The sequence below is a fragment of the Numenius arquata genome, chromosome 1, assembly GCF_964106895.1.
Source record: "Numenius arquata chromosome 1, bNumArq3.hap1.1, whole genome shotgun sequence".
NCBI classification, from domain to species: Eukaryota; Metazoa; Chordata; class Aves; order Charadriiformes; family Scolopacidae; genus Numenius; species Numenius arquata.
Genome location: NC_133576.1, coordinates 94,793,244 through 94,820,034, shown reverse-complemented (window position 1 = coordinate 94,820,034; position 26,791 = coordinate 94,793,244). Strand labels below are relative to the sequence as shown.

Here is a 26,791-nt window from a genome sequence, read left to right as displayed (position 1 = left end):
AGTATTTCTAGTAACTGATCAACCTGGGATTACCGATTCTCACTTGCGCAACCATAACATTCTGTTTAGTCAGCTTTTTGGCCAAAATTTGGGTATTTTCCTTAACTAAAGAGTTTAAATAGCCATTTAAAAATAGAAGAAGAACAGATCTTTCTACTTGATTTTATTTTTCAAATAGCTATTTCAATAGTTTCTCCCTTTCTCACAGGAAAAGTTAGATCAGATGCTCCTTGTTCCCAGTTTGATTTATTACAAGCCTCCAAAATCTTCCAGTTTTTACTCACTATGATTTTTTTCACCATTCAAACACATTATCAGGCAACTGTCTCACAGAGAACAAATGTAAGCCAACCTTTTGGTCTCTGGTTTTAAGAAGTGCATATATTCTATGCATGTGGTATAAAACCTTTTTCTTGGAAGGTTATTTTCAAACTCCACATGTAAAATTGAAAAAAAGTATCAACGGAAGTATGGACTCAATCTTTAACTTAACGTAAAGCACAGAATGATATGGAAAGAATAAACTCAGGAATAGGTAGGTGATGAAAGGTAACAGCTAAGTGCATAAATTAGTTTGCTTTTTTCCCCTAAAAAAATTATTCATTTTAAAGAAGTGGTAGTCATTTTAAGGCTAATTTAAAAAAAACAAAAACAAAAACAAAAAACCATAGAAGCATGTAAAGAATTTTAAATGTAACTTACTCCAAAATGTGCAAGGTTTTGCTTACTAACAATCCTGTTACTCCAAGGATTTAGATTTTTCTCAACAGGCAAAAGAAAGATTTCCAAGGTCCTTGTAAAAATATAAGGCTGAATCACTGCTTAGAGCACTCTCAACATAAACAAGCCTATAAACAAAGCCTTGCAATTTAGGGGTCCCTGCATTATTACCCCAAAACGTTACTTCAGAAAATCATATGACGGGCTGGCTAGCTTGATAAAAAACTTGAATTTAGAGGGAGAAGGACTCGTACTCAAGATGTAGATACACACAGGCCTGTAAAGAGCATTTTTCCCCTTTGCAGCAGCTAACTAGTTAACAGACAACTTCAAGCTGTAACTACAAACTGTTTGGGGGTCAGATCCACTGACAGACAATACAGGAGAAGAGAGATAAAAGGTTCTCTTGTGCTCATTTCTGACCATCATGAAAAACTTAATTGCCTGAGTCTTCTTTCTGATACAGCACCTCTTTGCTTGGGATATTTCTCTATGGCACAACAGCTCAGGAACTCTATCCTGTAACACCCCCAGAGTCAGCTCCTCCATGGAGCACACACAAACTGGACTCCAACTAAAAGAAGTGGCTAATGCAGAAAGCCATAGCAATTAACATGCACATCTCCCTTAGTTTTTCTCCAGCAGTTTTCAAGAGCTTCGATGCTCTGCCTTCTTACCTGGCAGCACAGAAAGGTGCGTTGTGTAGGATAAAGCAGCCTTAACAAGGGGGTTGACCTTCTATGAAGGGATGCCAAAAGCCATCCCCTGCTCAGACCTTTTGGGTTTGGTGTTTTGTGGGTTTTTTTTGTTTGTTTGTTTGTTTTTTTGGTTTTTTTTTTTTTTTTGTTTTGGTTTTTTTTTTTTTTCCCTTCGATTGATGCAAGCTATTTGTTCAGTCAAAACACGTTAGTGACCAATCATTCTGGCACCAGTTTTGGCCCTTCCAACTCAGCTAAATTTCTTCTGGTTGGTTCAGCTATCCCAAATTACATTACGCAATGTACATGTCTTGAAAGATAATGTTTCCCTCAATAGGATGTGGGATGGAATTTCCTGCAAGTTAGTTAATCTAAGTGTCACAGCCAATGAAGAGGCAGCAGTTATGGGTCGTATACTCCAGAACACAGATGATAATCTCCTTTACCAACTTGGATGGACAGGAAAACCAGAGTTTTATCTAACTTAAAATAACAGAGAACGAAGAAATCAATACAAAACTCGTAATTATAGTACCTGTTTTTCAACTTGCGATTCAAGTAATGTTTGACTAATGAATTTTGGTGTTCCTAGTGGAGAACAGATCACCACTGAGAAAACACTGCTAGTGTCCTTTGGTTATAACTGTATGAAATTTCAGGCAGACAAAGAAGCAGCAGCAGCTTCTAGAGCTCAACTAAGCCCTTTTTCTCAGCGACGCATGATTTGGTACATTGGACTGTCTCTGACTGATACATGTCTTTGTTCTCGGCTTCAGAAGCATGGAGCGCAGTACAATAATTACCTTTCTATGTTATTTATAATACCGCTGTTCATACACAAAGAATTATTCTAACCTGGTTTGTTACGTTATTTATTACAACATAGAAGAAAGAAGACTGAAAAATGATTTACCATGAAAGGTCTAGTGTATTTTTGCAGCAGCCTCTACAGACACTACATACGGGACAGAAAGACGGTTTCTCTTTCAAACAGACTACAGGTTGGAACAAGAAACAAGACGTGAAAGTAGAATAGCACAGGGAGTTGACTGAACACTAGGTAAATGCCTCGGAACACCAGAGGCTTAACTTTTGTCAAGTATTTTTAACAGGCATGAAGACTATTACTTAACAAAAATATAGCTACTATGTATGAACCAGTCACCTCAGTTCCCACTGTAATAACTAAAAAGAAAGACAGCACTCCCATCCAGCAGTTTCTCTCTCTTAGACCAGATCCGTGTCCCACTTCAGTGACAGCAAACACCACAATGTAACAAGCTGATCATCATACAAGTTCTACGAGATGAATCTCACCCAGTAGGAACTCGGAGTTTTGTTAATTAAGATAATGAAGTAATGAGGAAGTCTTCCTTCCAAGAGAAATTTTTTTTTTTTAAATAAATAAATTGCAATGAGGGAGAAAAAAATTGGGTGGAAACTAACAGTAAAATTATTATTTTTATTTTGAGGTGTGGGTGCAGGGAAAAGAATCCTGTTAGTGGCAGAAGCAGACACTGGATGCATTTACAGACTGGGGAACAGTACAACAACGTTACTGTCTCTAGATTATTCAGAAAGTTGGAAACCAAATAAACCAGGACACACTGTACAGGTAAAAAGTTGGCAAAAACCTGATCCTTTTTGTGACCACGTATTTCTTAGCCACCTTTGAAGTTGTAATAAGACAAGGAAGGATAACCTTGTGGTATTTCAAAATTCCACATTAATACAGGTTTATTCCATGAAAAAGAGATTCAGGGCCTTCTTTAATATCCTTTCCCTCTGTATCTTAGAGAAAGTGGAAAATGGTTCCCTCATCCGGGCATTTTCCTTATAGCACTGCCACATCACCTTTCAGCTTTCCTCCGTTATTTGTGTCTACTTTAGTCCTTCAGGGTGGAATGGTAAGGTGAAATGAGGAAGTCAAAAGCTACAGAAGGGATAACTGTTAAAAATAAAATCATGATATTTTAAGAAAGGAAGACAACACTAAAGAAACTGATTTTGGGGTTTTATATTGACTGAAAAAAGGTCTTTATCATAAATCAGACAAAATCTTTGTCAAGCCCTTTGTACAATTAATTTCATAGTAAAATTAAAAAAAAAACCCTAATAATAGTGCAGACCACAATCTGTGGCTTTCATCATAATGGCTGCACAACGTTTGTGTGACAAGCCAAGACTAAGGGAGTTTCTGTAGAACTTCTAACAGTTTTATTAATAGACAGAAAGAAAATGAAATTAGTATCTTTCACATTATCCAGTATATCAATTTCATTCCATTCAGCACATTAAAGTGATTTGCAACTATCCATAAGTCCTGCAACTCTATAACACAATTAAGTATGCATTAAACAACAGTAAAATCCCACCCAAATATAAGTATGTTTGGGGGTTTTTTTCAGTTCTCCAAACCTTGTTTGGCTGAGGCTCTGCTTTTGGTTTAATAAGTTGGGTTCCAGGAGGTATCATTCCCTTTGGAGGATCTTTTACTTTCACTTCTAGTCCAGCATCTATAAACAAACAAAAATTAAGTTTTTTTTTTTAAAAAATAAACTTAAGGTGATATATCAGTCAAACAGTAACTTCAGTTTATCTGTGCTAGAACTCAGACTAGGCAAAATAACCACTTGCTTACCTGTCTGCCATAAACAACACCTGCAGTTGCTTCCTAGCGCAAAGGATTACTTTCTCAACATTTGTATCTTCACATGTGGAAATTTACAGATATATAATTTGATGTTGTTAATAGGTATCTGTCATACCTTGTGTACACAGAACTGCCAGGTAATTTGGTATCCTAATAGTGTTCGTAGAGGTACGTTTCAAAGAATGGTGAACACAGAAGAGTTAAATGTTTGAGGGGTGCAAGTAAAAGCTCTTGGAGTGGCAACAGCTTATGCATGCTCTACTGCTGCAGATGCTAATCACAAAACGCGAGGAACTCATCGGAGCTTTTGAATCCAAGTTACACAACCAGAAAGGGCCTATAATGTAAAGAGCCAGCATCTTTAATTACCCACAGTGTTATAAAACCAGAAGGTGCTGGAAAATATCTCAACACAGTAAAATTCTCAGAGCATGATCAAAAATACCTGCAAAGAAGCAGTTCAAGCTTAAGTAATAGACAGCTATAACCTTGAGTAATAATCTTAAAAGAAATTGTTACAGCAATCACCATTAAAACCAAACTATAAAAACTTAATAGCAGATCTTTTTAGAGTTTTGTTTAATTTTACAGGGTCACCCTTTGAAGAGTAACAACTTGAGAAGAGGTAACCAGACCTAGTGATAAACCTGTTGGTTTCATTACTATTCTCTGAAACAAGTGTGTCAGTAACAGAAGGAATCTGTAAGTATAAAGAAAGCAAAAGGCTTGAAACATAGAAGAAACTAAGTGCTTCTAGGACTTAAGTGGTTAAAAATGGAGAGAATTATGGGTCAAGCACGGGTATATGAAAGCTTGAGAGGAGATAGTAAGATACTATGACTGAACTAGAGAAGAAGTAGCATCAAAGAAAGATGGCATAGATAAGTATTAAAGGATACTCACACCTGTTTAATAACTACGGTTAAAATCTCTATTTAGCATTTCTAAAAGTTAAGCCTATGCAATGAATGAACATGTTAGAATCTGTGTAAAAATATAACAACAGCTGATTTTAACTACGGTTTATATATCTTATAGTCCCTTAGGACCAGCAAGATAGCTAAAACACAACTAAAAGATGCAAGAAACGCAACGTATTTAAAATTAGTATAAATAAATGAAACTCTATCCTAAGTTTCAGTTAACACCATGCTTTCTCAATTTGCCACAGAAGAAATGACACTATTTACTCCTGCGTGGTCAGGAACAATTTTCCATTTTCCTAGGTTCTCCAATGTTGTTTTTTATTCTCCTTTAACTATACATCTCTATCACTCTCTTGTCTCTGAAACAAGACATTTTTCTTGGAACAGAGTAGAGAATACGAAACTCTTTTGATCTTGTAGTCCAACCACATTATAAACACGTGATTTGCCAAATATATTCCTATTTCAAGGAGAGAATAGCCATGGTCTTTTTTCTTCTGAGAAAGAGGAGGAAATTAGATAGAAGGCTTCTGAACAAAAACTTGGGAGCTACATTTTGTTATGAACTTTAATACTAAATCTTACGAATGCCAAGACATTTATTGGTATACATACGGGATATAATATAAACTTCTACTTAAGTACAGTGATAATTAAGTACCTATTTCAATGCCATCTATAGTAACATGGATGGTATAGAGACCAACAGCTCCAGGAGTCCAATTTGCACAGTAGGTACCATCATTATTGACTCTGATCAACATGTTTTCACTGGGTCTAGGCATAAACAAAACAATTAAAATTATTAAACAATTATTGTCATCTTGAAAATAATTGATAATAGCTTGGAAACACTTTTTTTTTTTCTTTCAGATCATTGAAATACCACTTCTCCCCATTCAATGTACTAATCCCGTATTATTTAGAATTATAAACCTCTATACCACATTTATTTATAGCAAATGATTAAAGAAAATATTCAAATAATAGCTAATACAAATAAGGAATCAACATTAAAACAACTAAGAATGAAAGATTTTAAACAGAATATCTAAATTTAAGAAAATTCTCTAAATTTAATTAAAATTCTAAATTTAATTAGATATCTAAATTCAATTGTCTAAATTATAAAACTTAAAATTCTAAATTTAATTAAATATCTAAATATAAGAAACGAAAGTAACACTATTTTTGTAGTGTTTCCACCTTTAGACAAGATTATTCGGCAGTCAAGGCTTGTGACTCCAGATGTAAGCAGAAGTGACAGGACATATTAATTTTAGTCCCTATTAAAAAGCAATTCTTCAACATTTACCTCTTTGGCGTTGGTGAAGCAAAGCGTAGTTCTTCAAAAGAATAATTTTCATATGCCTATAAAGAGATGAATTTCAACAAACATAAAATCAATAGTTATCAATTACATTAAAGTCACTAATAAAGAAAGCAGAGTTATTTTTGCGAAGAACTTAGTAATATAATTTTACACGCAGCAGAAGCATTGAGCACAGAAACAGAAACCAATTCCAAAACACAGGAAGAGAAACACACATCCATATATACATACATGAAACAAGTACCTTTAAATTGCCATTATTTAGATAATAAAGATACCTACTACTAACAAGTGAGCTAGCTAACATCAAACATTCCTCATTCAAAGGGTCCATCAAATCTAGAGATTAATTTCTGGACACCCTGACTTGCTCCACCGTCAGTTACTGCAGAGTCTCTAATGCGTTGCAAGTTCTATCACCGTAACACCTGTGTGAGCAAGTCTATTAACAATTACTGGAAAAGCAGCAGCAGATGCCTGTGAACAATGGTTATTAAAAACCCCATCTGGCTTCCAGTTTTGATTTAATAATGTATTTCCCGCTCCCCTTCAAGTCACTGGCAAAAATACCAAGCAGCATCAAGCCAAGAAGCGATCTTCGGAGTACCCCAAGTAAAAAAACCAACTAAATAAGTACACCACACTTGATATACACTCTCCCTTACTCTAAATATCTTTTCAGAAGTGATTTAACAAGTTTTTAAACTATTTTTTGTACACCATATTTATTTCATAGCTTCTTCATTGGTCCATTAAGACACTATTTAGTAGCCAAATTGCACTATTTACATGTAGCTACTGCAACGCTAAACTCTCTAAAAAAACCAACCCTGTACACTGTCAAAGATGATAGTTTGCTGATTCTCCCCCCATAAGTCCATATTGATTATACTAAGTATTATCCTTCCCTAAGTCCTGATTAATCATCTCGTATTAAGTTGTCTAACCGCTAGTTATACACATCATGCCGCATCTCCTAACTGGGTCAATATGTTATGCATATGTAAACGTATCGTGCGTTCTAAAAATATACTCAGATCAATACTAACTGTTCACTTTTTACCTTTTACCAGTTTCTGCTGGCAAAGTCTCTGAACTGATACAATTGACAGTGGCCAGCTTCAACAGATGTTGTGTAATATTCATACATTGATACACAAATCAGTCATACAGTCTTTTGACTATGCTGAGATCTTATTTTTCCCTATGTTCACTAGCAACAGTTTTTAATACAGATTCACTGCAACACTCCAACTCTATGTGGATAACACTGGTTTGACTTCCCCTCCACCATTTCAATAGCTGTTTTCATTGTTCCTGAGTGACTCAGACTGGTTTGTTAATCAGTGTAATCAAAATTAAAGACAATTTTTCTTTTAAAATGCTAATTCAGTTTTTAACTACTTTAGAGTTTAGGCAATTGGCCCTTTTCATGCACCTAGTTTTCTGCTGAAGTTAAATATAATGAAAGTAATTTGTAAACAATTTATTTTTAGATTGTGACCTAACTGAAATATACATTTTTCTTTCTCCTTTGCGTACCTTTACACACTTTGAATGCCGAATTGCATAGTTACATTCCTAAAGTGACAGCAACTTACCTTCATCATTGTAATAGCAATATATCGAGCTTCTTTTACTATCATTGGCTCATAGGAGGAGTCAAGCTTTGGTGACGGAAGTCCCCCAAAGGTCATATCACTGTTAGGGGAGGCAGCTGTTGCAGGACTCCCTGGTATCCGTTGCACCTTTTTAACTTGTTCTTGTTGCAAAGATGTTTTTTTCTGAGAAACAGGAATAGCTTTGACTTCTACCTGCAATAAGACGTGGAATACAGAAGATGATTTAGGGAGGAAACACACACACACACACGCATTCTTTTAGATCCGATAATGTACAGTGACAGAAGTGCTTAGAGCACTCACTATGTAGACAGCTGTCTACACTTAAACACCTTGTAAAGCCAAGTACAGCATCTCTGAAAAACATGGACGTACAGGAGAGAAGCACCCAACCGACTCTGTGCATGATCAGTAAAGGCCGGTGTCAGTTCTACCAATCCCAGAGCACTCCCTGGGAAGGAGCACGCAGTCCGATATGTCTAGCAAAGCCTTCCACAACAGAAAATGCTCAAAGTAGGGAAGAGGGCCTTCCAAACAAGTGCACAGGTTTCAGAGTGAGTCATCGGGGCCCGCTCAATCTGGATCAGAAGTGGCCAAATTGGATCTTGGCTTGTTCTGTCACCCTAGTACATCAGTACATTTAACACATTTTATCTGACTTATGCATGAAATGGTGTCGGCATATGTCATGGCATACAGAATTTGAGAATTTTATGGATTTAGAGGTAAGAAAGTCTGACTACACTGAATTTACAAATGCCATTTTCTGCCCTATACAGGAGTATTCTGTGGAATATCTACAACAAATACTAAAAGAAGGCATGATGAAGTGTAAGAACAGCCAAGATGACAATAATTACCTTCATATTAGGCACGTGAACAACATCCCCATACTGGTCTTTTGTTTGTACTGTAATAACAGTTGGCCAACCACATCGAATGTCATCCTTATTCAAAATCAATGATGTTTTTTGAGGATCAGCATATGAATCTGGCTGAAGCCACCTACAGCAAAGACAAACACTTAATATTACACTTTTACAGGCCCCCAAAAGATAAATTCCTACTCTGTACAAAAATGACTTCCAGCTAAGCAAGGGCGCAGAAGGTCTGAATACTTAAATGCTTTTACCTAATATATAAATAGAAACAATACAGTCAAATAGCTCTACGTAACTAATATTCGATGTAACTATTAAAGTTCTATAGCAAGCTGTATAGACAAGTAACAGTGCACACGTTTTGAAATTTCATAGAATGGTTAGAGTTGGAAGGGACCGTAAAGACCATCGAGTTCCAACCCCCCTGCCATGGGCAGGGACACCTCCCACTAGACCAGGTTGCTCAAAGCCCCATCCAGCCTGGCCTCGAACACTTCCAGGGATGGGGCATCCACAACTTCCCTGGGCAACCTGTTCCAGTGCCTCACCACCCTCACTGTAAAGAATTTCCTCCTAATATCTAATCTAAATCTCCCCTCTTCCAATTCAAAACCATTACCCCTTGTCCTGTCACTACATCTCCTGACAAAGAGTCCCTCTCTGGCTCTCCTGTAGGCTCCCTTCAGATCTTGGAAGGCTGCTACGAGGTCTCCCCAGAGCCTTCTCTTCTCCAGGCTGAACAACCCCAGCTCTCTCAGCCTGTCTTCATAGGGGAGGTGCTCCATCCCTCTGATCATCATTTAACATACAACTAAACATTTTCTATTTTGTTGCAAAACTGAAACATTACAACTATGAAGCAATGGTTTTATTCAAGCAGCACACCAATTTTTTACCTTGCAAGTCGTCCACCACTTGATCCTGGTACACAAGCAATGAAATCCTCCAGAAATGACTGCTCATTGCTTTGTACCTGCAGTGGAAGATTTCCTTCAAGAGCTTCCAAAATGGTTGGTGAGTGAGATAATGCCAAGCCTTTCCCAAGAATGCCGGAGTGAGATTTGCACACCTTTTTTTTTGTTTGGTTGGTTTTGGTTTTTTTTCCGCAGGGGTGGGGGATGAAAGGACAGAGACAGAACAGTTTTTCAGTATCTTACATGTAGACATTTTCCCATAATATGATACAAGTGGCACAGATACTTTGGGCACGGAAAACCATGCAAGTAGTAGAAGACAGGATAAACTTTGATGAAAAGTTAAAAAGAAAGGTCAGGTCAGTCTATAAAACAATAATTTATGTCATATGAGATTAAAGGAGCTTGCGTTGAGAGAGAATTTCTGGAAAAAAGACTAAGGTAACATGAACTTCCATGTTAAGAGTATCCTCAACTGTTGAACTGTGACCAGGAAATGAATGAAAAAAGTAATTCTTAAAATGTGACCAATGAGCATGTTCCAAAAGAAAATAAAAAGCTAGAGATATAATTTGTAGAATGGAAGATCTCTTAAAAAAGATATTTTGGGTGAGACAAAGTAAAAGAAATCCCTTCTTTGCAAGAAAGGAAAGGAGGTAGAAAGATGCAGAAAAATCTTTAACAGACAGGACTAAAAGTGAAAATGAATCCATTATCGCATGCACACTCCTAGCTCAGGTTTTGAATTAGAACAGAGAGGGTCCAAGAACAGACTGCTGAAAAAAGTATTTCTTTTGAAGGAACATCTGATTCCTCCTAGACAGCTTCTGTTTACTGTTCTGTCATCTAAGGCCTATGCAATGGTGTCATACTGTAGCACCGACACATTTTTTCCAGCAAGTAGTGTGACAACTACATTTCAAAACAGTTGCCCTGAAGATAATTAGGACAGAGATAAAGACTGTGGAAAGTCCTTTTTCACTATGCATCATCAGCTAGGGGAATACAATTAGGGAGCTACTGACAAGCGTTAGCAGCCACCACAACAAATAAAATATATCATCAATCCAGAACACCTGCAGTCATATTATTTGGGACTTGATAAATGTTACCATTCAACTGAAAAAGTGACTTTATTTCTGCAATTACAAAGACACACGCAGGTTTAATTTTGGCAGCATCTAAAATTTGTAAAATCATGTAACCTAAGCCAGACACCTATATATTTTGAAATATATTTGGTCATCTAACTTCCTCTGTGATATTTTATGCGTTTTTTTCTAAGCATATTTATTTTTTAAATGTTTCAATGTAAACGTCAAACTTCTGTAAGTCTTTCTTAAACTGTGTTATAACAAGTCAGATTCCCTATCATAAAAACCTTACAAATTATTTTCTTCCATAGCAGTCAAAAAGTTTCAATGCAACTATGTGCTGAAGTATGTTGTAATGGACAAAAAAACAAAGCAGCAGTATACCTGTAAAGCAGCCTCTTCAAGAATCTCAAGATCTTCTTCAAATTCATTACCTGCTGTAAAAATAGAACTTATGTTCACAACAAAAAATAAATCTTTTTTCCTACCAATAATATTGATATTTACATATCAATATGTTAATTTACATTTGATGGAACGCAAAATTCAATTCTGTTTAGTGAAGTCTTTTATATAATAAAATTTAAATTTGCCAGATGATGTGTATCATTTTTTAACCAGCAGTTGAAAGACTACTCCTTTCAAGTAACACAGTAAACATGCAGTACTGTGTAGCTCAGTGCACAAGCAAATAAACAATATACATTACACAAAACAAAAATTTGGTACTTGTCTTCTTATCTCCAAGACAGTATGTATGGCAAATCTTTGGATGTGACTAGATACTAGATACTTCCAGAAAAAGATTTTGGGAGTTCGAGATGGTTTCTGGGAAGCAGGACCTAAAAGTATGCACCAGCTGCTCCCTTTTAAGAACTTACCATAGCAACAGTATTTGAAAACCTGATAAACTCTGCACAATTTTGTAAATTATGATTCCTCCTAAAACATAAAACTCTATTATATTATAATATTCTTATTATATTCTATTATACAGTATTTCTTTCGCACAAATGCAACTCAAAAGTCTGATTCCATGGTGACCAGAATTGCCAAACACAGTCTTTTAACAGAAAAGAAAAATGAACGAGATAAGGTTACCATATTTCTACTCTCTCTCAAAAACATGTCAGGCAATTCTACTAGTAAGAAGAGAGAAAGAGAAATGAAAAGAATCAAGTCTTAAGGCATTTTTTTTAAATTCAAAGAAATAAAGATATATAAAAACTCTGCTCTCAGAAATAACTTTTACTAATTGTTTCAAATTTGGTAGGTAATAATTTTAAATGAATTGATCAATTCCGTTGACATTTAAGTTAGATCTTGGTCACAGATGAGACCTCCTCTTGAGAGGAAGTATGTTAAATTTGAGTCTTGGAGAAATGGAAAGTGTCACCTTTATGGTAATTTAAATAGTATTTGCGTGTACTTTCAAAGATAAAGTTATCCTAATACGTGAAGGAATCACTGTGTGGTCCATCTTCCTTTGGAGCAAAAGAGGCTAAAAGGCTTCTTGATGTCCTTTTAAAACACCTTATTTCCTAGTGGTTCTAGAGGAAAACTTATACAAGTATTTGGCTACTTGTATACAGACTATATCCACTACAACAATTATTAAAAAGCAAGGTATTTCTGTAGAACAAGCTCCTTAAAGTCAATAGACCAAGATAAATCATGCAAAAAAAAGTTGAAGATGGAAGGATCCTGCAAGGATGCCAGTAACAACTATTAAATCTGGTTTGAAATCAGTTCAATCATTCAAGTTTTCTTGACAGAAAGTTTCCAGACAAGTCTTTTTTTTTTAAATTTATTTTTATTCCTATGATGCCCTTTCCACAACCTTCCACAAATGTACCTGCTGAGAATTTTTAACCATGTGTTTCCTACTTCCCTTTCTTAAAATTCTGCCACATTCATGAAGTTTCTTATCGTCTTCATTAAAATTGGCCAGTTTTAAGAGCACTTAGTTGGATCCAGAGCTCTAAAGAGTATCTGGGAAATAAAACAGCATTTACTTCCCCTACTTTTGGGCAGCAAAGAATGAGATTATGAGCTCAGAACTTCTTGTAAGATACCTTTACAGCAAATGGCGGAGAAATAGGCCTCCTTGGAATGATTCGTTCCATTTTTCTGACATCTTCATCTTAGGATGACATGAACCATCCTCTGAAGATGTCCACATTAACTCTTAAAGAAGGTTAGAGCTACTAGCTTAGATGTAGATGCCTAACTTCTAAATGCCAGAGTTTAGGAATTGTAAGTGAAGTTGCTAATTCTTTTCTGGAGTAAGCCTTTTTCTTAGGTTACTTTCTTTAGCCTGTACACATCCACACATGGAACAAAGGTAAAATTGTACAATTTATAAAATAAAGTGCAAAAAGTCCCAACATGAAGGGCTGCCTTGTGTGTATCCATTAAAAGACAGTCTTTAATAAGATTATATAGGGTTTTCTTAAAGGAAAGAATTCGTGGAAAGAATAAGATGAGCAATAGCAGTAATACGGCATTTTTAAGACACCGTTTAACTTGCAGCAAAAGGTAGAAAATGCATAATGTAGAGTGCAGAAAAAGGACAAATGGTCTGATCCTAAGCCATTTAAATGTTGCTCTAGAAAACCACATTTTACCTCTTTTCCTGCCACAGTGTTTTTCTGAAACACCAAGCAAAACAATAAAACAAAATTACAGACAACTGAAATCCATCTTAAAAAGGCTGCACAGTGGTTTATATCTGCAAACATACCACTGCTGCCTATAATTCATCAGTTTTGTTTATTCAGAGGGTCCAGTGCTCTTATAGAGAAAATACACACACATGATGCCTGTTTGTCATGAGCTTTGTAATGTTACCAGCAACACTAACAACTAACTTTGCTGAAATCCTTGAGTTGGTGTAAAGTAAACAATCAGATGAATAGACTGTAATTATGGCAGTAATCAGGAAACTCTTTACAGTCAATGCACCTATCCCTCCCCTCTTGCAGATCATATGCAGCCGCTTTTATAGGTGGCTGAGACTGCATAGGTAACTTAACTGCACGTTTAATTTCAAGTTCCTCCTATCTGAAAGCATATAAAGCCAATCTATGTACCACCTACTTTCCCTTCTTGTTTTAGGCATTCAAAATTAGAACAAAACAAGAAACCTCTTCAGAGAGAATTATGAAGTATAAGAAAACCTGGGAAATTAAGTTAGAAGCATTTCAATTTCAGCTTCTTTTTTTTTTTTGCATAGGAGAACAGCAGGATAAATGGGTGCTAGGGAAGTTAACAAAACTAAGGAGTTAATGCAGCTGTTTGGAGGATAAAAGAAGAGGGCACTATTTAAACTATAGAATTGCCTGTAATTTTGAGAGTGAAATACAGATTTACCAGTGCAACTGAGGTGCCTATTAACAACAAAGTAAGAAAACTGCACATTCAAATACACAAGCAAAATACTGGGTTAAAAAATTCACATCAGGTTCTGTGGTTGTAACTGCACACTGACCAACGCTCTCCTGCTCATTAATATACATTTCCAGTATCATTAACAGTATTTGAGCTCTCACTTGTGCTCCTAAATTAAAATTATCAAAAAGATATCCTATTATAGATTATAAGTAAATCTTTCCTGTACACGAACGCTAATAAGGAGAAATGTTATTACACAGAATATGGCTGCATCATTAGAAAGTTCTAATTCAATCTCTGTACCCAATAATTTTCATAAACTCGTATTTTTCCTTACATTTTAAATTGCATTTATGTTACTGTAAACTTTCTTGCTGAATCTGCTGTAGAAGTACGTAAATTTTTTTTTTGTAATTGTAAGAAAGAAAACTACAGCAGAAATATTTTAGGATGTAAGGTCCACAGACGCAATGGTTACTTTCAATTTTAAGCGAGTAATTTTAAATTCTACAATTCAATGTTGCAGGTATTTTTCATTCAGAAAGGTGTGGAGTGCAGGGAGAAAAAAAAACAGTGAAAGAGAAATACAAATGAGATACCTGCACATTTGTGAAGTACCACGAGGAAACTGTAGGACATAGCTCGTACACTGATACACTACCTGTGGATGGGGTGAGTTGGTTCAGATTTAAATGACCAGGTTTCCCTCCTCCCCATACACACATGAAGGGAACAGTGTAAGCAGAAAACAACACCACTTTATTATCTTAATTGATTAATTCAGTTTTAAGAATCAGGTTTGCATGATCATCTAACTGAAAGCAACATTAAGACTTAAAGATAGTATTCATTCAATGAACAAACTGAATGAAAAACGACGACGAAATAACAAAGTATATTCTTTGAATAGGACTTACCAATAGGAAGCGCTAGATCTTTCTTCATTAAAGCTGCTGCACATGATCCTCCTAAATTGGCCAATTCTTTCTCCAGCTGAATAATACCCTTCAAATTGAAACAAATTTTAAAACAAAAGTAAGTGTCTCAGAAAAGAGGACAATAAACGTGTTTCCCTGACACTGCTTTACCTTAATTGTGTGTTCCAGTTTGACCTTTCTCAGTGACACTGATCCTGTCAAACAGCTAGACTGTCATGTTTTCCTGTGACATGGGCCAGAGTACCGAATTTTTAGAACAATTTCAACTAGGTAAGAGTATTAATAAATGGGTTACCATGCTTCTGGTAGCCTAGTGAGAACATCTGAAGATAATAATTGTCTTTTGTCTGTAATATTAAAGAGAAAGGCAACTTCCTAATACAAAAAACCTACCAACAGATATTCGGATTGCAAAGCAATGCCTCTTCTAAGTTGTACATACCACATAAGCTCACATTCCTGTCTTTAAAGGTAGTACTGTTCATGAATTTTTTTCCTCTTCCCTTCCTCTAGTTGGAGAGGCAAGGATGAGAAAAAGATTCCATAATTTCCCTTTCTCCATTACAAATTTTGGGAGAAGCCCTTGTCATATTCTCCCTTCTATTCACGCTGGAAAGCTCTTTATTCCCATTGATGCTGCTGTTCTAGGGAATGAGAAGACTCTTCCTCCCTTCTACCAGACTCGTCACTGAAAACACATGAGAGTCTCTCCATCAGTATCTTTCAACCTTGTTCACAAGAAGAAAAAAAAAAGAACAGACCATATATACAGTTTTCAAATACATGGAACGAACCTGAGTGCAAGGAATGGGGGGAGAGCAGTATGGCTAGGGGGGTTGTATGTACTTTTAAAACTTATTTCCCCTTCACCTTGTCCCAGCTACATGCAGGCACAACCTCTTTCATTTTGGAAAGAGTCCACACTCTTTGTGAGAGGCCACAAGGCCTCTTTTCACAAAAAGGCCTTGACACTAAAACCAATTTTAAGTTTTAAAGAAATCTGCGGGTGGTTCAAGCCCACCTCAGAGATGCCTCTCATGGAGGAAGAAAAACCCAATGAACCACCACCAAAAAACAGCGGGGGAGATGAGAAACCTCCATCTAATGGATTTTCTAGGCAGACTTACAGAAACTGGCAATATATAAAGTAGGTTTAAAAAAAAAAAAAAAAAAATCTTTCTTTTGGAAAAAGCCTTCAAAAGTAGTAACCCTGGACTCGCCTTGTATTCTCCGAGACTCTCAAGGAGACTGAAAAATCTCCAAAATGCATTTTAAACTAAACCCTTGATAAATTGCATCTTTAGGATTCAAACCAGCAGGTTCTGAAACAGCAAGCAAGTAAAGATGTGAAAACACTTACACGAAATTAATTTAATAATGTTTTGCTGATGTTTTTTAGTCAGAAGTGGAAATACAAATATTTTTACCAAAAAAGTTGGCCTTACAGGAGAGAATAAGTGCAGCAATTGTTGTCATTTCACTTTTTCCTTACCTCATCGGATCCTGGACTAAATTCATATCCAATTGCATAACATTTGAAACCATAAAAACAAGCCTTTTCATCTTTCACATAGTCTGATGCAGTCTCCAGAGAAAACAGAGCTTCATTTCCTTATAGGAAGTAAAAGGACATATAAATTAAAAAAAAAGCCCTAATATTTCTCCTCTTTTTGTACGTTTCTTCTACATAAAGAGCATATATGAAACCCAGGCCTTACATGTAAGGTAAAACCACGAACAACACACAGATCAACACTTCAAACAAGAAACCTTATATAAATATAATTAACTGATGTACAACCAATGGTTCATGATGAACTCTTGCCAGCTTGGACGAAGAAAACAAAGTTGAAAAAGCATCTAAGATAATTTTGCAGAAAAATCAAACTTTCATTATTAAAATAATTCACATTACTAGAAATTACTGTGGTATCTATTTATTACCTGGCAATACTAATACCATGGTAGGCCACCCTGAAGATCCAGAGAATTTTTTCAGTTCTATCCATGAATTAAGATTTTCATGAACAGACGCATGCTTTGGTCCAAATCCCAGACTCTGTGCAATTCTGACAGGAATTAGTAAACGAAGAACATCCTCTGATTGAGCAGTGCCACACTGAGTGTCAAACTCTATTGTTATCCACCTGACACATTCAGGAAAAGTCACCTAAAACAAAACAATAGTCTAATTATATGCAAGTTTGGAGGGCTGTTAGTTTTTTTCACATTTATTTCTTCATTTCCATTCGGTTTTAACTCTATAGGCTATGAAAGTTATTCACTTATGGAATTCTGTACAGTTGTTTTGAGATGCTTTAGACTAACATTAACCTAATTTATTCTTTGAAATTCAGATATACCTGAAATGCTTTACACCGTACTGATCATGTAATCATGTATTAAAAATTTATGTTCAGATTAAATATTTGTGCTTATGATACCATTTGTGATTGTTTTTAAGAACTCTGCACAGGATCATTAAACTAAACAACCCCAGACTAGTACAAGCACTTAACTCTCAAATACCTTTTTAAACACAAACTGCAACAAACACATTCAATATCTGTTTTGTGCAATCCTAGAAAAGTACAAAGCATCAGAATCATGCCTGTCAACACTGGCCTGCAGCATGAGAGCATACAGCTACAGAAATTCAAAAGCAGTAACTACTAAGCCTTAGGCTTCAGATGAGCTTCATAAACTTTTAGAACAATAATAAGCATCATCACATCAGGAAGATCGTATGATAACTACGTTTTTTGCAGTGGATATCTTGCTGTCTCACAGGACAAGCAAGTGGAATAGTGGGACAGTAACTAATGACCTCCTCCAGCTCTTAACTCAACTCCGGGTTTGCTCCCTCTGGATTTACAGTAGTGGAATCAGTATGACTGCACAACTCACTATTTCAAGAACTGAAACACAAGATTCATCTCAATTTATGCCTCAGCCCTTTACTCAAGTAGAAAAAACACCCTTTCTCTATTGACGTTGAGGAAAACCTAGTTTTATTGCAATAGTCACCCATGTAAGGCGGAATGAACCCTATTTAAAGTGACAACACAGTTAAGAGGACTTCAGAGACTTCTGCAATGCCAAATCATGGTCCAAGTGAAAGTAATTAATGAAGAATTTTAATTGGCAGACCAGCAATAGCCAGCACAGGGATTCCCACACTAGAATGCATATTAATTTGACTGAAATTGACATTAGGTATTTTTACAAAGAATTGTTTTATCATTAGGTAAGAAAGCCTGAGATATGATTAGATAATGTATACATAAAGACTTCCAATTTCTACAATCTGTACAGTTAAAGCAAATAAACTGCATGACAGTAGGAAAATCTCAGACTGAGCAAATTTAGGGACTTACAGTAGATACCTGCATTACGAGGTTAAAACTACACTAGTTTCCGCTGTACTTACTGGACAAACAGAGGTTTCTCCAGAAATCAGGAGAGTAATAATACAGGAAATTGTCTCCTATATTAGACAATATTAATCATCAACCATGGCAACAATTTTGCAGACAGTAAATGTTGACAAAACAATGTCACATGTCAAAAGCTTTTCAGAAACCGCGCACTTTGAAATGGTGCTTACCTTATAGTGCGTAACACAGGCAGGTTTATAGGGATGCTCACTTTCTACAACAGCGTAGTGATTGGAGGTAGTACAAGCTGAAAGCCCTTGCTCCGGTTGGTTTCCGGTGGTGCTGTCTGTAGACTGATTTGGGTTAAAAGCTGGAGGGGCGTATTTCTGATTCAGAACTGCCACAGAAGGAAGTAACTGTTGTACTAGGCCAAAGACCTCAACAGCAACCTGTAACATAACCCCACATGCAATAAAATATTACTTAGGACTGGGTGAAAACAATACTTACAAACCCTACAATTCTCTACAACGGTTGTTTTGGATCTGCTCAGAATATCACTACCACAATTCATTCAGTCATTTTCCAGTTCTCTTTGTACACAATCCTGACAGGAAAAGCACCACTACATTAATCTCAAATACTCCTCTTGGAGACTTGCCAAAGCTGAAACAAAAATCTGTATACAATCTGTGAGACACCTTCACTAAAACACCGTCTCTAACACTAAAAAGCTGTTACCTTAAACAATAAGCATGAGTTTAGAGAAAGCAAATACTGTACTGAAGTTATAGTCCAGTTATACTTTGTTTTATAACAACATTGATTTTTTTTTTTCCAAATATGCAACATATTTTAATGCATGTGGCATTTAGCACCACATTGTTCTCAGTAATCTTTATGACATTTTCCAAGGAGAGGAACACATCTAATGCAAAACACTTTGGTTCTAAATTCGAGTTTATCACAGTAACAAGATAACGAAAATCTGAAATTATTTTAATGAAATGAATCTGCTAGATTTTAAGCGGCCAGTCCTCTTTCCTCCCCCTTTAAAAACAAGTTAGAAGAGAGTTTACAGTTCATGAAAAAGCAATAAAAAGCAGAAATTTCTACTAGCTAAGGATTAACGACATTTGTAAATCTAATAATAAGTTTCAAGAGTGTTCCAACACCAGGCACATGGACAATGCTCTGCCAGTGAAAAGTAATGATATTTTTTATATATAAATGACATCTTCTCACCTCTAAAACTGACAGAAATAATCTTAATGAGCAGCTACCATTGCTTTGGATATTTATTGTAAAACTTGGATTTACAGAATATAAAAAAACATTTCATCCCACCAATATTCATCTATAAATGACTCATACATCCAGATCTTTCTAACTTTAGTAATTCCTGTTGAGAAGCATACCTTGGGAATAGCTGCTGCTACTGGTCCTATGTAGGCTATTATGAGGGGAAGCAGCATTGAAAACAGACTGGAAGAGCTGAGTAGTTCTGGAATGTCTTCAGCTAAAAAAAAGATAATTACAACACAGGTATTAATAGATGTACTATGTTTCCAAACACATTTTTCTGCTTCTTATGAGTTAAACTTCTAATTTCTACAATAGTTTTTACTTCAAATTATTTTCATTATCTAGGCATTGGCAATTTCTTAACCTACAATGTTCACCTGAGATAAATATGCCATTATATACAGTTCTCCGTTAAAGAATTCCCTCCTCTTAGAGCATAATTTTATTGCATTCTTTGTCATTTTGTGAAACTGTGTTTGTATTTTCTATGGTATAAAAGCTAGCACAAGTTCCTCCCAGTCCGACAAATCAATTTCATAGCACTATGCAATATTCTGGACATTTTGACTAGAACGGCTGAAGATGGTAGTTTAAAACCATGCAGTTTTAAGGCTCCTGTCTACATTGCTCAAAAATGGATGTATAAGTGCTTATAAATGAATTACATCCACCACTGTGCAAAACATGCAATAAAATTTGGAACTGACCCATCATAGCACTTATTCTGGAAATAACCTTACCAGCTTTAACATGATACTTGCTAAATTGCTGAGCAAATTTATACAATACAAATTGTTATAAATTTATACATTTATAACAAGAGTTGCACTCTGATATCTCAAGTGCAACTCAATGACTTAGAAAGTTACTCACAGTCTGATACCTACAGTAATAACAGATTAGAAAAACAGTCTTTGGAAAGCAAAAGAGAAATATCATAATTTTTGTATCACTGATATTTGACTATTATATCTTGCTATCAAAGAAAGAGTTTTGAAAATTAAATTTTGAAAGTCAATTTTTAAAAGCCTTACCATCTACAGCAAGAGCCCTGTGCAACAGGTCTTTGGCTGCTCGGACAACAGCACTCACGACAGAAAGAGCCCTGCTACAATTTTTGTCTTCTTCATTAGCTTTGTTCAAAAGCTGTGATTGCAGATCTCCATCATACTCACTCCTGGATGGTGGATTAAGTTAAAGTAAGTTCACAAAATACAAAACTACATTAAAATAACATGAATGACTGATTTTTTGGCATAGGATAAGTAAAACAATTAATTTATGATAACGCAATAAAGGAAACAATCAAAGAATTAACACAGAGGATATTCTGGAGGCAATTCCTCAGCGCTTTGCAATTATTTTATTTTTATTTGGCAGAAAATATGAAAGTATGTTTCAAAATGTTTCTTTTGACTAGATGCCTTTCAAACCACAGAAATGCATTAATTGCTATGCTCTTCCAAGCCCAACAACCTATCTTGGTAAAAATAGAGTAATACTAAATGCATCACAGAAACCAGTAAAACTCTTGCAATGGATATTTCTGTAGCATCTTAACAGGGAAAAAGACTCTCCCTCTCCATTTTAAAGATTACTTTTGGTTCTAAAACACAGTCTTAAGGCTTACCCTTAACAAATAGTTTTTTCTTTGAAATCCACTCTGTATGTCAAATTAGGTTCTCCTAAACAATATTACTTGAAATGGCACAATGAAACGTGCCATTTCATTGCATGAAATGAAAGGCACAATACTATTTCAATAAGGTATATAAAAGATCTGGTTTTATTTGCTTTTTCAAAGCAGCTGAATGATAATTATAAACTAATTCAAGCCCTTAAATATGACAGTGGTTCAGCCGTGGCATAGACAACCAAAAACACTTAGTCAACATGTAAAGCATAATTTCCCATTCTCTTTTGGATTTCTTATGTTTGTCCATAAAGATTTCATCTTTCAAAACGCAATTCCAGAACATTAAGATTTCAGGGCTGGCACCTCAGAATGCTCAAAAACTTGGAGCAGTTCAGTGCACAACAAGGATACCTATCCTTCTCTACGACTTAAATTAACCACTCTTACAAAGAGATATATTGTTGGGTTTTTTTTGTTCAATGTGTCCTAGAATTGTAGTTTTGCTGTCAGCCTCAAGCCTTTTTAATTTGAATTTATTAGTGACTGACAGTGGGTGCAATTCCAATGGGATGCATTTCCAACAGGATGCAGTTCCAACAAATTCTTCCAAAGCATTTCTACCCTAATGAGAAGTGCATTAGCACACTTCTTTCGGTATGGCCTTTTTTAGCATTTCACAAGTAATAATTCTATTTGTATTTGAGCAACCTTCAGAGAAAGTCAAGTGTGAATCTTACAAGCTCTGTTCTATAATAGTTGACACTAATGCAGAGAAATCAAAACCTCAAGTCATTACGTATCAGACTGGGAGTCCTCAAACTAAGTCCAAAACTACAGTAATTCATCAGATAACATTTAGGTTTCTGTTGTCCAAACAAACTTCAAAGGACACTGTGATTACAGGCAGCAGTCTGCAAATTTTCCAAACAAAACTTTTATTCTGTAAGAGTTCTGAGTTGTGCTATTATGGTCCTTCAAACGCTTCTTAGAATTTTATCACAGTTGAAACAAAAAAAATCTGAGTCTGTTCTCATCTGAAGACAGCACTTTGGTGTGGTTTTCTTTGCCACTTGTTAACTTATTATTAAGTTAGAATGCCTTGAAGCTTCCATTTACTGAATTTTCATATCCTTTGCTTTTCTGAAATCAAAGAAATTTTTATTTCTCCTTTATTCCCTCTCTTACTTATACAAAAGCAGAAACTCTAGGAGTGGGAATAATTGCTTCCCTTGTCATCTTTCCTCCTTCTTACATTATTATTACATAATACGATCCTTCAAAATTATAATACTTCATAATAAAGTTCCTCCAAATGCTGGAGGAATTCCCTAAGCACAGATGTCCAAGGTTCCAAGAGACTACATCAATGCAAGTATCAAGATAAGCATTCTTTGATAAGCAATTACTGCCATCACTGATAAACTGGGTCTTTGAGTACAGCCAACTTCATGTTTTACAGGACTTCAGAACTATCCTGTATCTTCACATATACTGTTACTATAATTTTGCTGGCAACTTTATCTCTTCGTATTTTAGTTCCTTTAAAACTTTAAAGAGCAACATGTTCTTGTGATTGTTAGTCCAGAAGACGTCATTTGTTGTAGCATTACTTATTTTATCCTCTTCATCTTTTATAAGGTTTGTATATCTTGCACATAACTAACTATTACAGTAAATTACTATTCCTTGCTCTCTTTTTACTCCTTGGATGTACTGTTGATCAGCCTTTTACCACAAAAATTGAGATTTGAGTAAAAGGTGTGACATTTTTTTTGCTGTGGAGGTAATGGTAGTAATTCATATATTCAAGTGCTGTCACATTTTGAAAATCATATCTTCAAGCGTATCAGGGTAAGCACCTCAAAAATAAAAGCAATGCTTTCTGCAAAAGCATTACCTTAAGTGAATTCCTACTACTATCCTGAAAGGCTAAAATAAAGCTTCCCTGCAGGACAGTCAGACATTTCAGTGGATTTTCTTCCAGCAGTTCCAATATCTCTTTCTGTACCTTTGAACTCTACAGTAAGAGAGGAGATGGTTCCTAAATAAACAGAACTTGCACCCCTACATGTAATCCCTTCAGGCAACAGAGGAAGGAACTGAACAAAACCAGAGATAAACATTCTAGTGAGTAGTCTCTCAAAAATCTCTTAGGTTATAGAAAAAACGGAGATTGAAGTATTGCATCTTACAACTCTCCCATATTCCATCTTTGCTTTAACCACCAAATTATTTGCCAAGTTAAAAAAAAAAAAAAAAAAAAGAGAAGCTAAAACAAGACTGGAAGAGGCACCAGTACAATTGGTGTCCTGAAGACTGTCTTCACTTAAATCTGAAACGACGCTGGAAGAACACAATATTGCTGTTAAACCAGCTCTTTCCTCAAACACATTCCAGATGTATTTAGTTCTGCTACTTCTCAAAAATGCATGTGGTATAACAGCACTATGATGGTTTTATTCATGATCATGACAACATACAAACCTGTAATAAAGAATCTGTGGAATCTGTCCTCGCGTTTGGTTTGTGCCATTACTGCTCAGACTACATGTACTAAATGTAAATGTTACACCATCTGGACACTGAACTGTAGTCATTCCTCCATCTCCATTGGCAGTCCGGCTTCCATAATTCCTCAAACGAACTGCGTATTTCACGTTTTCCTTAAAAAGAGCCAAAAAGAGTATGCAGTATAAAACGAGCACAGAAGTTAGGCTTCATGGTATTATGAAAACTATTATTTTACACTATAATACTGGAGAGCCTGAGAAGTCCTTCAAAGCACTCGACAAATGAAATTAACTGAAAAAGATCCAGCATTTAACAAAAGCCAAAGCTGTTCTGTTCCCAAACTATTAACCATAAGTAAAATATTACTTTCAATTACTTGAAGAGTGACCAGCTACTGAAGAAAATTAGCTGCTAAATTGCATACAAAAAAGTTGCACATTCAAGAACGTTCTAAATTACTAAGCAACTGTAATCTATCTTATGCTATTATAAAAATTAAGGCAATTTTTTTTGCTGCTGGGATTTGAAATTTTCAGTTACAGGGTGAAACTGAAAATTTCTAAAGCAAACATGTCAAGATTAATTTGGAAATGTGTACACAAAAAACAATTTACGTTGAACACGCTGATTTTTGTTAGCTAAAGAAGTCATGTGAAACCTCCAGATGTGCACTTCTTTTATTTACCTTCAGAGGCACAACTTTATCAAGCCTGATTTCAGCTATGTCACTGGGAGAATCATCTGTGGTGTAAGTTCCTTTAACCAACTCTAAAGATGTCCATCTATGAGAATGAGTTGAATCTCCAGTATGATCACTCTGATTCAAAGAAACAAAGTCATTTTAATACATTTATAATGTAAACACATGACACGCACACCAACTGTGCAAGTTATGCTTGCTTGTATAAATTGTTACACACAGCATTACAAATAAAACAAAGCTGAAAATCCTGTTCAGAGTCAACAAAAGCCCTTCTGCCAAAAAGGAAATTACTCAGCAGAGAGGTCAATTTCCCATAGCAACCTATGCTTGCCCTTTGGAAGCGATTAGAACAGTCGGTAAAAGTGAACAACTGTATGTAAAAGAACATCATTACAAGAACACACCATACAGTTCTATGTTTTTTCTAAGAGAGCACCTCAACAGCACATGAAACATCTGTAGCTATAGCCTTGACCATGCTGGCAGGCTACCCCTTTCTTCAATTTCTGGTTTAAAATCTTTTAACTTGGTCTCCTTTACTTCTTGTTTTCCTTTGCAGTTTGCTGAGAGATAACAGGTACTAATTCACATTTAGCTCCAGGAAGTGAAAAAGCCCACACTATACTCCAAATATTTGTAATAACAGAAGATTTCAAGATCATAACCAAGATAAGGACCCTACTGAATATGCTATGTAGCTTGCAATACCACAAAAATCACTACCACAAGCAAAATCTTACTACCTGTGCACTGTTTTACCAGTAGCCTAGACAGCATAAGAATATTACAGCATTACTTTGAAAAACATATTATGAAAACCTCTGAGGTTACTTTTGTTCAAATTATTTTCTCAAACGTAGTACTTACATCATCAACTAATACCTCCAACTCATACTCATGAATTCCTCCTCCACCATAAACAGAAAATCCTACTACAACTACACCAGGTTTGTCAACAGAGAAACATATTGCATCGGGGGATCCATTCCCAGTATTCCAGCTTCTTCCCTGACTTGTTTTAGTGAATCGGTTTGGGGTGGATTTGACAGAATGGAGAGAGTTCAGCCCATCAACCTGTAGAAAGTTAAGTACAAGAACCAAAAAAAGTTAACTGCTAGATGTCAGACCACTTAAATAAAGCAAAGTTAAGTGAATTAAATTACCAGATTTTCAACTGGGTAAATTTTACTGATAAAACTGATAAAACACAGAAGATGCCACTACTGGGGCTTCTATTCAACGTTGACTAAAATAAAATAATCTCTGGTAACTGGGAATTAACTAGGAATAATTAGGAATCTGATTCCTAATTTTTTTCAAGTATTTAAATATGCATTTTATAGAATAAATTAGCACAAAATATAGTTTACATGGGTTCCAAGAAGAGCTAGGTATTTCTGCCTTAAGTAAGGTGAAGATTAAGAGAGGACAGATACAGATCTTATGTAATAATAAAAGCATCTTTAATCAAGATGTTATCAAAAGCTGCATTCTTTCTGTGAAAAAAAAGTGTGCTGATAGTATAGAGACAGTGACAACCCTTTAATAAAATCAGATAAATTTCCATCATTTAACGGCACTATAGCCTCACTAACAGGGACGTCTGTGCGTGATTATGAACCTTTGGATTTTAAAGAAGTTGAACTCAGTACCATTCTCAATTTTGAATACAAAGCAAATAAACTGGAAGAAGTCTAATGGTATAGACAAATATAATACATATCTTCCTTTATATATTCAATATTACATAATATGCGTATAAGGAGTATCTTACATCTAAAGGAGGAAGATACAATGCATAAACAAAACATGAATTCTGACCCACAATCAAAAGCAGATAGGATGAGAATATGCAAGGAAGCCATGATACCATAAGAGGCAGAGACACTCAGGTATGTGGCACTGTCCCCAGTAAGCACCAAACAAATGTATTTTGAGTATATACATGCAGAGACACACATGCAAAGAGACACTCAAAAGAAAATTGCCATTCTGTAAATAACTTGCTCTACTTTACTGCCATAATGAAGTAGCTAATTATGAACAGTACTTCCTTAATACACTGAATACAGGCTTTTAAATTTATG

General features: G+C 35.6%; 1 protein-coding gene across 1 annotated transcript in view; it reads right to left on the bottom strand.

Annotated features, from left to right (window-relative positions):
• The window catches only part of MYCBP2 (MYC binding protein 2), a 197,842-nt gene that overhangs the window by 70,636 nt on the left and 100,415 nt on the right, over positions 1-26,791 (bottom strand). The window contains exons 35-50 of the mRNA XM_074168975.1: positions 25,572-25,778; positions 24,687-24,818; positions 23,975-24,153; positions 20,889-21,031; positions 19,968-20,068; positions 18,780-18,998; positions 17,117-17,342; positions 16,665-16,783; positions 15,152-15,239; positions 11,226-11,278; positions 9,730-9,902; positions 8,813-8,957; positions 7,932-8,144; positions 6,313-6,368; positions 5,659-5,774; positions 3,837-3,934 (exon numbers count right to left, since the gene is read on the bottom strand). Of these exons, the coding sequence (XP_074025076.1) occupies positions 3,837-3,934; positions 5,659-5,774; positions 6,313-6,368; positions 7,932-8,144; positions 8,813-8,957; positions 9,730-9,902; positions 11,226-11,278; positions 15,152-15,239; positions 16,665-16,783; positions 17,117-17,342; positions 18,780-18,998; positions 19,968-20,068; positions 20,889-21,031; positions 23,975-24,153; positions 24,687-24,818; positions 25,572-25,778 (2,268 nt within the window). The remainder of the gene's footprint in view (positions 1-3,836; positions 3,935-5,658; positions 5,775-6,312; positions 6,369-7,931; positions 8,145-8,812; positions 8,958-9,729; positions 9,903-11,225; positions 11,279-15,151; positions 15,240-16,664; positions 16,784-17,116; positions 17,343-18,779; positions 18,999-19,967; positions 20,069-20,888; positions 21,032-23,974; positions 24,154-24,686; positions 24,819-25,571; positions 25,779-26,791) is intronic.